Genomic DNA, 12,906 nt, shown 5'->3' on the forward strand with positions numbered 1-12,906 from the left:
TGAGCTCTCTGAGGACAAGAACTTGTTTCATTATTTTCCTGTCTAGTGTTTAGCATTGAACCCACAATTGGCATTTAGAAAATAAGTGAATGATTGTGGGCAAGTCACTAAACCTTTTTGAGTATGTCTCCTTACCTTATAAATGTAAGGTTGGATAGGATAATTTCTAACACTCACTTCCCATTTCTAAAATTCACAATTAATTCTATTTTTTGGTAGCACCAAAGGGCCAAACCGGGACCAGGGTTTAAGTCCCTAAGGAATCACCTTTTGGCTCACCATAATTGTCTAATGTTCAACAGCTGGTCAAAAATGGAGTGGGATTATCTGGGAAGGGAGTAAGCTCATGGTATCTAAACATAATCAAGCAAAGGGCAATGGAGCCCTTTGTAGGGATGCTGTAAGGAGGATCCATGCGATCGGTAGAGCAGGGAGAGATGAACAGCCCCATATACATAAATAGTAAGCACAATCTTACTTCAGGGATGAGGGGCTAAAAATACTGAGGATGATGAATGATAATCCCACCCCACATCTCTTGAGCACACACTGAAATAGCCCTCCCACAGCTAACTGATTCCAGGTGGCCCTCCTGTGGCTGGGGCTGGGGAGTGACAATTGGGACCACACACGCACAAGGCATGTGGCTCGGTGTGGGGCAACGATCAGGGAACACACAGATCCCTGAAAAGAAGAACTAGAATGTCCCTGAGAATGTTCCCTTCTAGCTCTTTTTAGATTAAGAGCAAACTGGGAAATCTCACATACTTTCACCCAATGTTTTGTACTCAGGGGTCCCTGATAATCCTCCTGTCTCAGAAATGTATTCATACATATCTACTCACCAACACACACACTCACTCACTCACTCACTCACTCACTCACTCACTATTAAATGTCAGGTCTTTCTAGAATACTTTTTGGCCTTTGTCTATGGCTAAACCTGATACTCATTCTCTTCCCCCATCCCAAACTGCCTGCATCCCTGACCTCTGGTCATTTCTGAAATTTTCACTAAAATAATGAAACCCTTTAGAATTGAGAAAAGAATACACGAATGCTCAAACGCAGTTGTAGATACTGATTCAAAAAAACCTACCTTTCCCCCCTAACCCTCTAAATTGTGACTATCCTACTATATTCAGTCATCTTTAACTTTGCCTTCTTTTATTACATAAATAACTTCACATTAGCAGTTAGCTATCAATGATTTTTTTAAAAGTTTCCTATGTTCCTTTAGAACTTCATAATTATAAATGTATGCAAGTTATAATTATAACGTAAAAAATTAGGTTTACTTTTCCACATAAGGCCATGTGGTCAACACTTCCCCACACTGCTATCTAGTTTTCGTCTTTACCTCTTTTAATAATTGCCTTTCACTGACTGGCTGCATTATGCTTTCCTTAAGCATTTCCCCACTGTGGCACTTGTAGGTAATATTTAAAATGGAGGTTAAAAATAACAGAGCAACCAATATTTTAGCACAGAGAATCTTTCCCTCATATCGGATTATTCTTAGGCATAAATTCCTAGATGTGCAATTACTGGGAGAAAGGATACAAATATCATAAAAGAAACGTACTCCATAAACATTTTTATTTTTCCTGAATTGGCCTTTATGCAGAAAATAGTTGCTCCCCACTGAAGTAGGTGGGTGGAATGAGGGCCTCTAAGACCCCTTTTTATCTCTAAGAGCCCATGATTCTAAAATGATGATGCTAAAAGCCTACTAATTCTTAATTCAAGAAGCAAGCACAAGCACATGGTATGTTGAGGTGTGCTCCTGGTGGACTAATGACAGTGATCTGGAACACGGCGGACAAGGTGCCTAGGAAGCAGAAAACCTGGTGGTGTTCATGCCAACACCATGGGAGACCAGAAAAATGGACAGGCGAGCATTCTCCACCGTCCTCCCTTTTCCGTGCTGAGCTGCCCCGCCAGATCCTCTCTAACCACAAGCATATACACACGGGTCCCAGGCCCAGCCCCGGGTAGCAAACCCATGCACAGAACCAAAAGACCAGGATGGGAGACAAGGTGGGACTAAGGGAGGATGGTGGGAAGTGGGAGGGGGGAGCAGGTCCAGCCTCAGCCCCGGCCAATGAGACAAGCCCATCTCCCGTTGTGTTCAACTGGAAACAGGGAAATGGTTCTGCTGATGTTTCCATTCTCAAACTCCCCAGAGAAGGTGGATAATAAATAAGTGACAATAACAGATTGCACACTGTCAGCGCGGGCACTTCTTTGCCTCCAGAGAATTGATTTTTAATAACAGCGCAGATGACATGTGGCGGGAGTTGTCGCTGACACCAGTGTTTTGTGGGCTTCGATAAATCACACCAGCCTGGAGGCTCTGAAATGGACAGGCTCATTGGGTGCTGTTTGCTGGTTGCTTCTGGGTCCTGAGAAGGGTCCAGGGCTCTGAGTCAGGAGGCTGGATTCTGCAAGCTCCTGACTGCTGGATTTTGGGCCAGTTACAACCTGGACCTCAGTTTTCCCATCTTTAAAATAGGCCTAGTCCCCTCAGTCTTACAGCACTGTTGCAAAGGGTTATATGAGGCAACGGCCACAGAAAGTGGCATTTCTGTTCTCATGGGAATATCATCCAGAGAATCCTCCTTTCCCGACAAAATGTTCAAGATGAGAAGGCACAAAAATCAGGCAACAACAGGACCAAGGGTTGGGGGTGGCAGTGAGGTGCCATTCCTGCTCTTGCAAGGTAATAACAAATAACAGTAATAACAAACAAATATTTATAAAGTGCTTACTGTGGGCCAGAGCTACGCTAAATGCTTTATATACAGCATCTCATTTAATCATTATAAGACCTTGTGAGGTAATTACCATCTGGATTTTATTGAAGACACACAGCTAGGGAGGGGCAGAGCCATGATTGAAAAGCAGGTAGACTTCATGGTCATCGTGCCTTTGCTGGGGCTCATCTGCCTCAGTGGGCTGTCCTCTACCTTGTGTAGGACAGGGTGAGGCAGGTGTCATAAGGTGATGGGGAGGCAGTTGTGGAGGCTGCAGACTATATAGTCTGGTCTAAAGGGGCAGGGCTGCTCAGCCATGCAAGAATGTAGATGGGAGCCCTGGAATGACCAGGTCTCTCCATTTTCTAAGAGAGAATAGAAATTAGGATTTTGTATGAGAAGCCTCCTGATATTTAACTGTTGGCAACTTATTAAAACTTTTTTTTTTTTTTAATTTTAGAGAGACAGCAGGAGTGGCAGAGAGAGGCACAGGGATAGAGAGAGAGAATCTCAAGCAGGCCTCAAGCTTAGCACAGAACCCAGTGCAGGGCTCTATGCAGGGCTTGATCCACAACCCCGGGATCACAACCTGACCTGAAATCAAGAGACGGATGCTCAACTCACAGAGCCACCAGGTGCCCCCAAACTGCTTGTTTGAAAAGATACTCTATGAGCCAACTAACTCTACAATTGCTAAGTAATAGCTGTGAGCTGAGCCAGGTCTTTGGGCTTCTAGTTTGTGACCTCTGATAGATGCGTTTGGTTTCCTTGCAGAGTTTCACAGTGTTTACCCTGCCGCTCTAAAGTCAGAGGGACCAACAGTGGAATGATCATCAAGATAGTGGCCATAAGCCACACACTGTGCTCTACTAGGGTGCAGAATACAGTTGCATATGCTAATCCTCACTAGGGAGGTGCTAGTGATCTCACTGGGCACAGAAAGAAGTAGAAACTCAGAGTGGTTTGTGATTTGATCCAGGTCCACAAGTGGTAGCAGCTGGCTCTCTGCCCTCCCCCCTCCGCCCCACCCCACTGAGCCAGTAGGAGTGCCGGGTTGGGGAAGTGTGTGTGGGAACTGTGCTGAGTATCGCCTGCTATTACATGGTGAAGCAGAAGCCGAACTCAGGGCTCTGGGTACTCACAGCACTCGGAGAGACCGCAGCCCGTTGAAGGCGTGGATGGGGATGCACCGCAGCCGGTTGTAGCTCAGGATCCTGTGGACAAAGACACACGGCCATTCCTATTCTCACATACATATGGGCGTACGGTCCACACTGTGGACCGCTCAAAGCAAATGATTTATTTATCTTCCCAATTTTAATATTTTGACAAAAAGCCTCCCAACAATAAAGGGAAGGGGGACACCCTCCCCCACTCTAGGACATTCACTGGCTTCTGGCTTCGTTTTCCCAGCTTCCTCTCATCTTCCACAGCAGGCTGGCTTCCTAACCAGCTTTGCCATCACCTCCCTCTGTTGTCAAATGGTCAGTGCTCACAATGTGCAGAGCTAATAGGAAATAAATGGATCTGAGCAAAATATAATTGTGTAGGGAAACCCTCCACTGGGAAAGAAAATTCACAAATCACAGAAGGTAAGCTAAAGAGGGCCTTCTTCAGAAGTAATTAGGTCTTAGTTCCTCTCTAACTGCCCAGACAGTAGAGTTCTGACCTACTTTACTTTCCTTCTGCTGGTTAAGGTCTGCTCTACATGGGGGCAGCCATAGCCCAGAGGATCACTAGAGCAGAGAACGTACGCCTGAGGGGCCAGGGAGAAAGGATGGCCCCAGGCCACTGACTGCCAGGCCCATACTGAACACAGTGCCCCATTGTACTCACAGGGTTGACAGGTGAGACATGTTACTGAAGGTGTAATTAGTCAGCACACCAATGCTGTTGTTGCTCAGGTCACTAGGACAAATAGAAGAGTAACACTTTACTGTTAGTGGCAACTTTCATACATTTGTGCATGCTACCTATCTATCTATCTATCTATCTACCCATCCATCCATCCACTCACCAATCTACTCACCTACCCACCCATTCATCCAAATGTTCATTTTTTCATTCAAGATTTCTTCAATCGCTCATTCAAGCATTTGTTGGTCATCCATCCATCCATCCATCCATCCATCCATCCATCCACCTATTCAACCATTCAATCACAAGTTTATCTGTCCATTTCCTTCTTCCAGCAAAACATAACACATAAGATCTCTCCTTATGCCAGTGCCATTTCCTCCCAGGTCAATCCTTCCTTTCACTGTTCCTCCCTCTCTTCTGGCATTCATTCATTCCATCTTATCAGATTCTCTCTTAGGGGGAATGAGATTGGTAGGGGTATAGTCTTCTGCCAATTACAACCTCCAGCTTCTCTTCAGGGATAAATATCCTAAGCAGTGGTTTCCAATAGTAGCTGCACATCAGAATCACCTGCAGAATGTTTACAGCCTCTGAGGCCTGGGTTCCATGTCCAGATATTCTGGCTTGTAAATCAGGTATTCTGATTTAATTGCTTGAGGGTGGTTTTGAGCATCAGTATTAAAAAAAAAAAACAAAAAAACAAAAAAACAAAACAGACTAATCAGCTGAGGTTCAGAGCCATTGCTCTAGAGAAGGGGTTCCCAGCTCGGGGCACTTTTGCTTCCCCAGTGACATGTGGCAATGTCTGGAGACATTTTTGGTTGTTCCTACTGGCGGAGGGGTGCTGCTGGTGTCTAGTGGGTAGGGGCCCCAGGTTGCTGCAAAATATCCCACAATGCCCACCACAGCCCCACAACCAAGAATGATCTGGCTCTAAATGCCCACAGGGCTGAAGCTGAGAGATCTCATCCAGAGGCTGGTTTGGGGGATATTTAGGAAGCGAGGCTGAACGAGGTGACAGGTGGCTTTCTTCCACCTTTCTTCAGCAGCCCCATTTTTCCAAGGGAAACAGTGTTTCGTTGTGAAAGAACTCTCAATTCCCCCCTGTGGACCAGCTCCCCACCCCCTAATCAGCCAGGGTGATCTTCCAATGGCCACTCGCCCAAGGAATTACTTTGTATTCTCACGGGTCCCACTTTGGCAAGGCAGCGAGGCGGTCAAGGGACAAAGCTTACAGACCACCCGGTTTCCTGGGCCTCATCCATGCCCCACATTTCCTCATTCGGGAGTTTTCCTGGATCTTGGCAGACTTGCAGCCAGTGGCAGTAACCACCCAAAGGAACCTCAATTTCAACCATCTACCTGGAACATTTTCTGGGCAACTAGAGGAGGAAGAAAAAAACGCCCCTTTAAGCTTTTGGCAAACCTCAGTGCAGCCACAGCTTGCAAGAAATTGGAGACTGAGGAGGCTTGGGATTTAACTGGGGCACCAGAAAGTCAGAGGCTGTCCCACCTCTCTCTATGCCAAGGAGGAAGTTGATGTGGATGGACAGTCAGTGATGCCAGGCTCTGGGTATTTCTTTGTGTAGCTCTCACTGGTAAGACCTGGCCCATCAGGCCGGCTCACTCCTCCCAGCTGCCTCTCTCTGCTCCACCCGGGGAGAAAGTGCAGGAATGTGGTGAAGCCTGCAGATCATCCTCCCTGACCCTCCATGTCAGTTTCCTGAGCTCCCCCAGGCAAGAAAATTACTTGTCCCACCCGATGCCGGGCTCCTTACATAAGTGTCAGGTGTGGGAGGGCGGACAGCTCCCTGGGCACGGCTGTTAAGTGGTTTCCTTCCAGGTACCTGAAAGAGAGGGGCAGAGTGACGCTTGGCCAAGAGACACTGCACAATTTGTCATTTCTCAGAGTCACCTCCCCCGGGCTAGGCTGGGCCTCTGTTTTACTCTCTCAGCTTCTTTTCTCCCCTACATCAAAACACATACTACGTTTGTCATTTATATTTATATGCGTGATTATTCAACTAATGACATTTTCTCCCACTGGACTGCTAAACTCCATTGATGGCAGGGCTGTTGTCTAAAATTGCCCAGTGCTGGATCCCCCAAGAGTACGTACAGAGCTGGCACACAGTAGATGTCAAATAAATATTTGTTAAATAAATAAAGCACTCACTCTGTACCCAGCCCTCACAATTCTCTTGGATTCACAATTGAGGAAACAGAATTTCAGAGATGTTAAAACACTTGCCCAAGGTCACACAGTGAGTGAGTGGCTGAGCTAGGACTCAAACCCAGGTCCCTCTGACTATAATCTTACCACAGTTCCATATGGCCTCTACTTAGCTACTGGAGGGCATGGGATTCCTGAGCCATGATTCACGCTAAGAACTCTAATTCATTGTTTTGTTCTCTAGTGTGCCTCTGAAAGCTGAGGAAAGGGGGTACGTTCCTGGAGCACTGTGCTAAGGTTCCCAGTGGGATGACTGCCTGTGAGAGGGTACAGGGGTTCAGACTGGGGACGTACCAACAGATGGAGACTCCTCCTGGACAGGCAAAGGCTGAACCTAGACCTGTCTGGACTTCAGGGTCCTGCACTGACCTGCTCACCTAGGAAGAGGCCACCTCTTTGGACACTTGAGTGAGCTTGAGAACAAGAGAAGGAAGTCTCGTTTTAATCATGAATTACAAAAGTTATCACTACCTTTAGGGGGTGACATGGGCCAATTTATTTATTCCCATCCTTGCTGGAAACCCCTTCACCTGGGCTTCTTATTGCTTTTGGGTCAACATTACAAAACCTTTAAGATGGCTTACAACACTGCCTCTGGTCTCCTGGGTGAAACTTTCTTGACATAAGCCTCCCATAGCTTCCTCTTGGAGTGGTCAACACCCAGCGGTGATGTCCACCGGTGCAGGGTTTGCCTTAAACTCCAAGAGAGCAGACTCTCAGTCTCTATCTCTAGCCCAGTGCTTCTTAAACGTTAACATATGTACACATCACCTGGGATCTGGCTAAAAAGCAGATCCTAATCTGGTAGGTCTGTGTCAGTTCGGAGAGTCTGTATTTCTAACAGGCTCCTGGGTGATGGTGGGAACTGCCAGTCTGCAGGCTGCATTTTGAATAATGAGGTGCTAGCACATTACCTGGCATCCAGTAGACCCACCGCCAAATGACTGAATGGGATGAAATGGGTTAAAACAGGATATGAGTCAGTTTGTCAATGACCAAACCAGGCTTAGCTTTGAGGGTAAGTTGGAATGGTTATTACTGTAAATTAAGGCCAAGCAACTTTATTTCCAGGGCTGGTCCCTGGGAATCCTCAGGGCTCTGAATACCGGGCAGGCCTGCATATGGTCTTAGGTTGCCGTGGCATGTTGGATTAATGTCCTTTTGGTCCTTAATCCCTTGCTGTATACTCATTATGTGCCAAGAACTATGCTAGATTGGGGGGGTGGGGAGGGCGGAGGGTAGATACAAAGATGAACCAGACCGCATTTTTGCCTTCGGGGAGTTTGATCATCTGGCCTAAAATTCAGCCACATACACTTAGATCATGCCCTCGGGCAGAGGAGCTGAAACGTATTCACTGATGCATTCAGTTATTCAGGCAGAAATATTTATTGGGCAACTGCAGTGTGCCAGGTAGTGTATATAGTGGTGAAGAAGACAGGAGTGATGCCTACTTTCGGGCATTTAAAAATCTAATGTGGAGGGGGAGGGAGAGGGGAAGAGGCAGGGGGTCAGAAGGAGAGGACACACACAGAAAGCCACATAAATGACGAACTGTGATGTGCACTTTGAAGGAAAGGAGCAAGGTGCTAGGATACGGAATGCCCAGGGACTTAGTGCAGAAAGATGTAGCTGAGGGGGATGTTCAGGATGACAGGAGCAGGGGAAGGGGGGTGCCGTCTGGCAAGAGTGAGGCCTGTGGAGGGCCCTGAGCTCTGGGGCTGTTGAGGCAGGGAAAGAAGGCCAGGGAGGTCAGTCTGGCGGGCAAAGGGAGATGGGTGGATCACACTGAAGCCTTGGAGGTGGGCTCATTCCAAGTGCAACAAGTGACTTCAGACAGGTGCAGGGTGCTGGTATTGCAGAGAGCTTACCCTGCACTCACCCTTCTGCTGTGCCCTGAGGGACAGGATGTAGGACATTCACATTCCGTTTGAACACTGGCCCTGTGCCTCAACAGTGGTGGCCAGGGGCAGGCCTGTGAAGGAGACCTTCCAGCTTTCTCTGCTGGGCAGCGAGGTTCTGTGGAGATGGCAGGATTCTGGCATGTGTGCAGGCTGATGGAGTGGGGCGGGGGGAGGGGCAAGCCATGCTGGGCCACTGCCTGCAGGAAGTGTTTTGTGGATAGTGTGGCATGGAGGGAGGGAGGGAGGGAGGGAGGCAGGAGCTGGATGAGTGAACAGGCCCAGTGGGGAGGTACTGGTCCAGGGAGCATCTCTGCTGGAGGGAGGCTAATTAACCACGAGGGAGCCACTTGAAGGGGTCTGGCCTCAGGCTGGCAGTGATGGCTCACCCTCTCCCATGCTGCTTATTCTTTCATTCTTGTTTGTTTGCTACGACTACTTAGCAAACTTGAGGCATCTAAGATGAAACCCAGAATAAGACACCAAAACCCCAAGTCTCCCTGCTGGGATATTTACAGAAGGTCCTGTGACAAGCATATCTGAAGCATGTTACCTAACCTCACAGACAACATGGTGACAAGGAAAATAATGAAACAGAAACAACAGGTGCATACCTCAGTGCGATGAGACAGACTCTGGTTTGTTACCTCATCTAATTCTCTAAACAGGGGGCCATATTTTGCTGGGTGTTTTGTGATTTTTGTCGACAAGAACACTGAGGCTCAGAGAGGGGAGTAGTGAGTCCAGGAGGCAGGGCTGAGCAGCCCAAGAAGTCAAACACATGCTATTTCCTCTCTCCACCTGGAGCTCTTTATTTTGACGTTTGGCCATCTCTGTCCTGACAGGATATGTTCTACCACGTGATGAGCAGGGATTCGGGCTAGGTTTGTTTCCTGTTGCATCACCAGACCATACTGTAGAGCTTAGCGAATAGTAGGACCTCAGATATTAAAAATTTTTTTTAATGTTTTATTTTTGAGAGAGAGAGAGCGTGTGCACAAGTGGAGGAGGGGCAGAGACAGGGAGACACAGAAATGGAAGCAGGCTCTAGGCTGTGAGTTGTCAGCACACAACCCGACACGGGGCTCAAACCACAAACTGTGAGATCATGACCTGAGCCAAAGTCTGGTGCTTAACTGAGTCACCCAGGTGCCCCAGGACCTCAAATATTTGAATGAATGAATTAATGAATGAATGCAGAGAAGGGCTGTTCATAGGACCCTGGATTAAACAAAAACCTGCAGTGGTTTCAAAGAATGCCCTGGGTCTGGCCCACGTCCACCCGTAAGGCAGGCCATGCTCTATAGATGCGTGTATTTGCTCAACAATTGAATGAAAGCATAGAAAGACCACTGGAATTCAGGGATTCGAACAGTGTCCTCATCTGAGATGGGGAGGTTCAGGGGGCCTTGGAGGATGAGCGGTATGTCACAGATGCTTCTGGAGCCTCTGGGACTGCTGTGCCAGTTCCCCAGATTCCAACCTGGCTTGACTGATGTTCTGCAAATGCTGACTGGATCAACCTTGTTCCCTGCTTAAAATCGTTCCTGGCTTCTACTGCTTGCCAGCGAAGGACTACCCAAATCCTGCCCAAATCCTGCCAAGCTGTCTGTGGTCTGCCCTGGATCAGTCAGTGTTCTCTAGAGAAACAGACCAATTGGACACACACACACACACACACACACACACACACACACACGACCCACATATAAATACATATACAGAGGGAGAGAGAATTTATTTTAAGGAAGAGCCAGCAGGCTGGAAACTCAAGTAGGATTTCTGCGTTACAGTCTTGAGGCAGAATTCCCCCTTCTACAGAAAACTCCAGTTTTTCGTTCTTAAGGCCTTCGATTGATTATATGAGGCCTACCTCCACATTATCCTGGGTAATCTCCTTTACTTAACTGCATCTATAAAATACCTTCAGGGCAACATGTAGGTAGTGTTTGCCCAAAAAGCTGGGACCACAGCCCAGGTGGGTTGACCCATGAAATTAACCATCCCCGTCCCTGCCTCCCTCTCCTGTTCACCCCCACAGCAAACTCTCTCTTGCTTGGCCTCAGCCCTCCCTGAATGCCTCATACTCCTTTTGGGCAGCCGGTCTCAGCACACATATGTCCCTCCCCTTCCTCCTTGCCTAGTTCACTCCTACGGTGGCTCAGAACTCAGCTCGAGCACCGCCTCTGACACCATCTCCCACATCCCCTGGGGACGTGACAGGCTGCTCAATCCAAGCTTTCAGCGTGTTTTCTTCACAGCATTCCACCCCCATGTGACATCCAAGTGTGGTTCCGTGATTAGTGGGGCAGGACTGTGTCTGCTTTGCTCACTACAGCAGCCCAGTGCACAGGCTGATAGCAGTAGATATTCAGGAAACACCATCTGTATGCTGCAAACCCCAGAAGTCCCCAGGTGGAGCTGTGTGTGCCACTGCAGGGCTGAATGGGACCCGTGTGGCAGCCGCTTTAAGTGCACAATGTCCCTGGCAACCTGGTGTTGCAGCCCAGAAGACGTGGAATGAAAAGGCTTCACTTCACAAATACAGATGTGGCTGTGTGGGAAAACTCTCTTTGTGCAAAGCCCTTCATGAAGACTCTGAACTCCAAAGCTGCCTGTAGCCTGCAGCCCAGGCCCCAGAGGGACCCTTTCAGAAAACTGCACTCTTGCCCTCCAGCCTCAGAACTATCAGAGCATCTCTAGCAGGTCAACCTTTGCGTTGATCTGCATTTAAATGCTCTGTTTCAGCCCCAGCATGAGCACATGAGGAAGTGTCTGCCTCACACGAAAATCCACACAGAGCTCCCCATCTCTGTTAGCAGCTTTGTGGTGCTGTTAAGTGCCCCAGGGACTTTCAAACCTGCTGAATGGTAAAGGAGACTGGCAGCCACCTTCCAGGAGCCCCCACCATGGCCAGGGTTTCCACCAGGGGCCTGGAATGATGGTTGTAGCTCTGGAGTCAGGCAGCCGCCCAGGCTTGTATCCTAGCTCCACTAACAGCTGTGTGACCTTGGGCAAGTCACTTAACCTCTCTGAGCTTGCATTTCACCTGCAAAAGGAGGCTCATCATCATCACCACCTTGAAGTGATTTTGAGGATTCAATGAGTCTCAGTGGAAAGCCCTCGAAGCACTGCTTGGCACAGTAGTGTTTAACGTGCTTTGAATACACGCACGCGCGCGCACGCACACACACACACACACACACCCTTCCATCCAATAATACATATGAATATTAGAAAACAGATGATTCCCTTGCTGTCTATTCTCTATTCTTCTCCCAGAGTAATATTTCTAAAATGCAAATTGGACCACAGCACTTTCCTGCTTACAATTCTTCCTCAGCGTCTGTATTTCTCCGGGGATGAGGAGTCAGCCCTCACCACAGCCCGACAAAAACTGCACATCCCTCCTTGACTTTTCAGTGAACACCAGTGTCTTTTCCATTCTGTTTGCTCCATCTCACAGTCTGCGTGGTTTCCCGACTTTAGGATCTTTCCACCTTCGGGTCTTCACAGAACATTTTCTTTCTTTTTACTGTTTTCCATGTCCCACCCCCACCCGCTTCCCCTGGGAAACACTATTCTATCTGAAATGCCTAATTTACTGATTAGCTTTCTTATTGTCTTTCTCCCCCATTGTAAGTTTCTGACATCAGGGGGGCTTATCTGTCACATTAGCTGCTGTGCTCCCAGCTCCTATGACATTATCTGGCACAATAAACTCAGCGAACACCTGACTGAATGAAGAGGGCTCCTGCAGCTTGTGGTCTGTGCTCCAGCCTCCCCTCGTCCCTCCCACAGATGGCCATGACTGCCTGATAGCCTAGAAGTGTCCTCTACTGAAGCCATCTGCTGAGGTCTTCTCTGGGCCAAGGCTTGTGCCAGGACTCCTAAGTGCTGATGTGCCCAGAGCCAGCTGCCCTCCAGCTGGCTGCAGGCAATTTCTGTCCCTCTCCCCGGGCCAAAGAAAGGCAAGAATACAGTCAGTGCCGGGCAGTTTCTCTAGAAAGTGCTCTTGGGAGCCTGCCTGGTGAGTGGGGGTGGGGGGTGGCAAGTGTGCAAAGAAAGCAGCAGCTGGCATTGCTAGAGAAGATCCAGCTGTCAGGACCCACCTAGCCAGAACCATTGACAGGTACCTACGGCATCATGGCAGGGG

The 12,906-nt window shown here is 48.3% G+C and overlaps 1 protein-coding gene across 3 annotated transcripts in view; it reads right to left on the reverse strand.

Moving 5' to 3' along the window:
* The window catches only part of SLIT3 (slit guidance ligand 3), a 687,161-nt gene that overhangs the window by 48,312 nt on the left and 625,943 nt on the right, over positions 1-12,906 (reverse strand). For all 3 annotated transcript variants that reach the window (XM_078446678.2, XM_060634984.3, XM_060634985.3), the window contains exons 21-23: positions 6,395-6,463; positions 4,593-4,664; positions 3,899-3,970 (exon numbers count right to left, since the gene is read on the reverse strand). In XM_078446678.2, the coding sequence (XP_078302804.2) occupies positions 3,899-3,970; positions 4,593-4,664; positions 6,395-6,463 (213 nt within the window). The remainder of the gene's footprint in view (positions 1-3,898; positions 3,971-4,592; positions 4,665-6,394; positions 6,464-12,906) is intronic.

The sequence above is a fragment of the Panthera onca genome, chromosome A1, assembly GCF_046562875.1.
Source record: "Panthera onca isolate mPanOnc1 chromosome A1, mPanOnc1 haplotype 2, whole genome shotgun sequence".
Lineage (NCBI taxonomy): Eukaryota > Metazoa > Chordata > Mammalia > Carnivora > Felidae > Panthera > Panthera onca.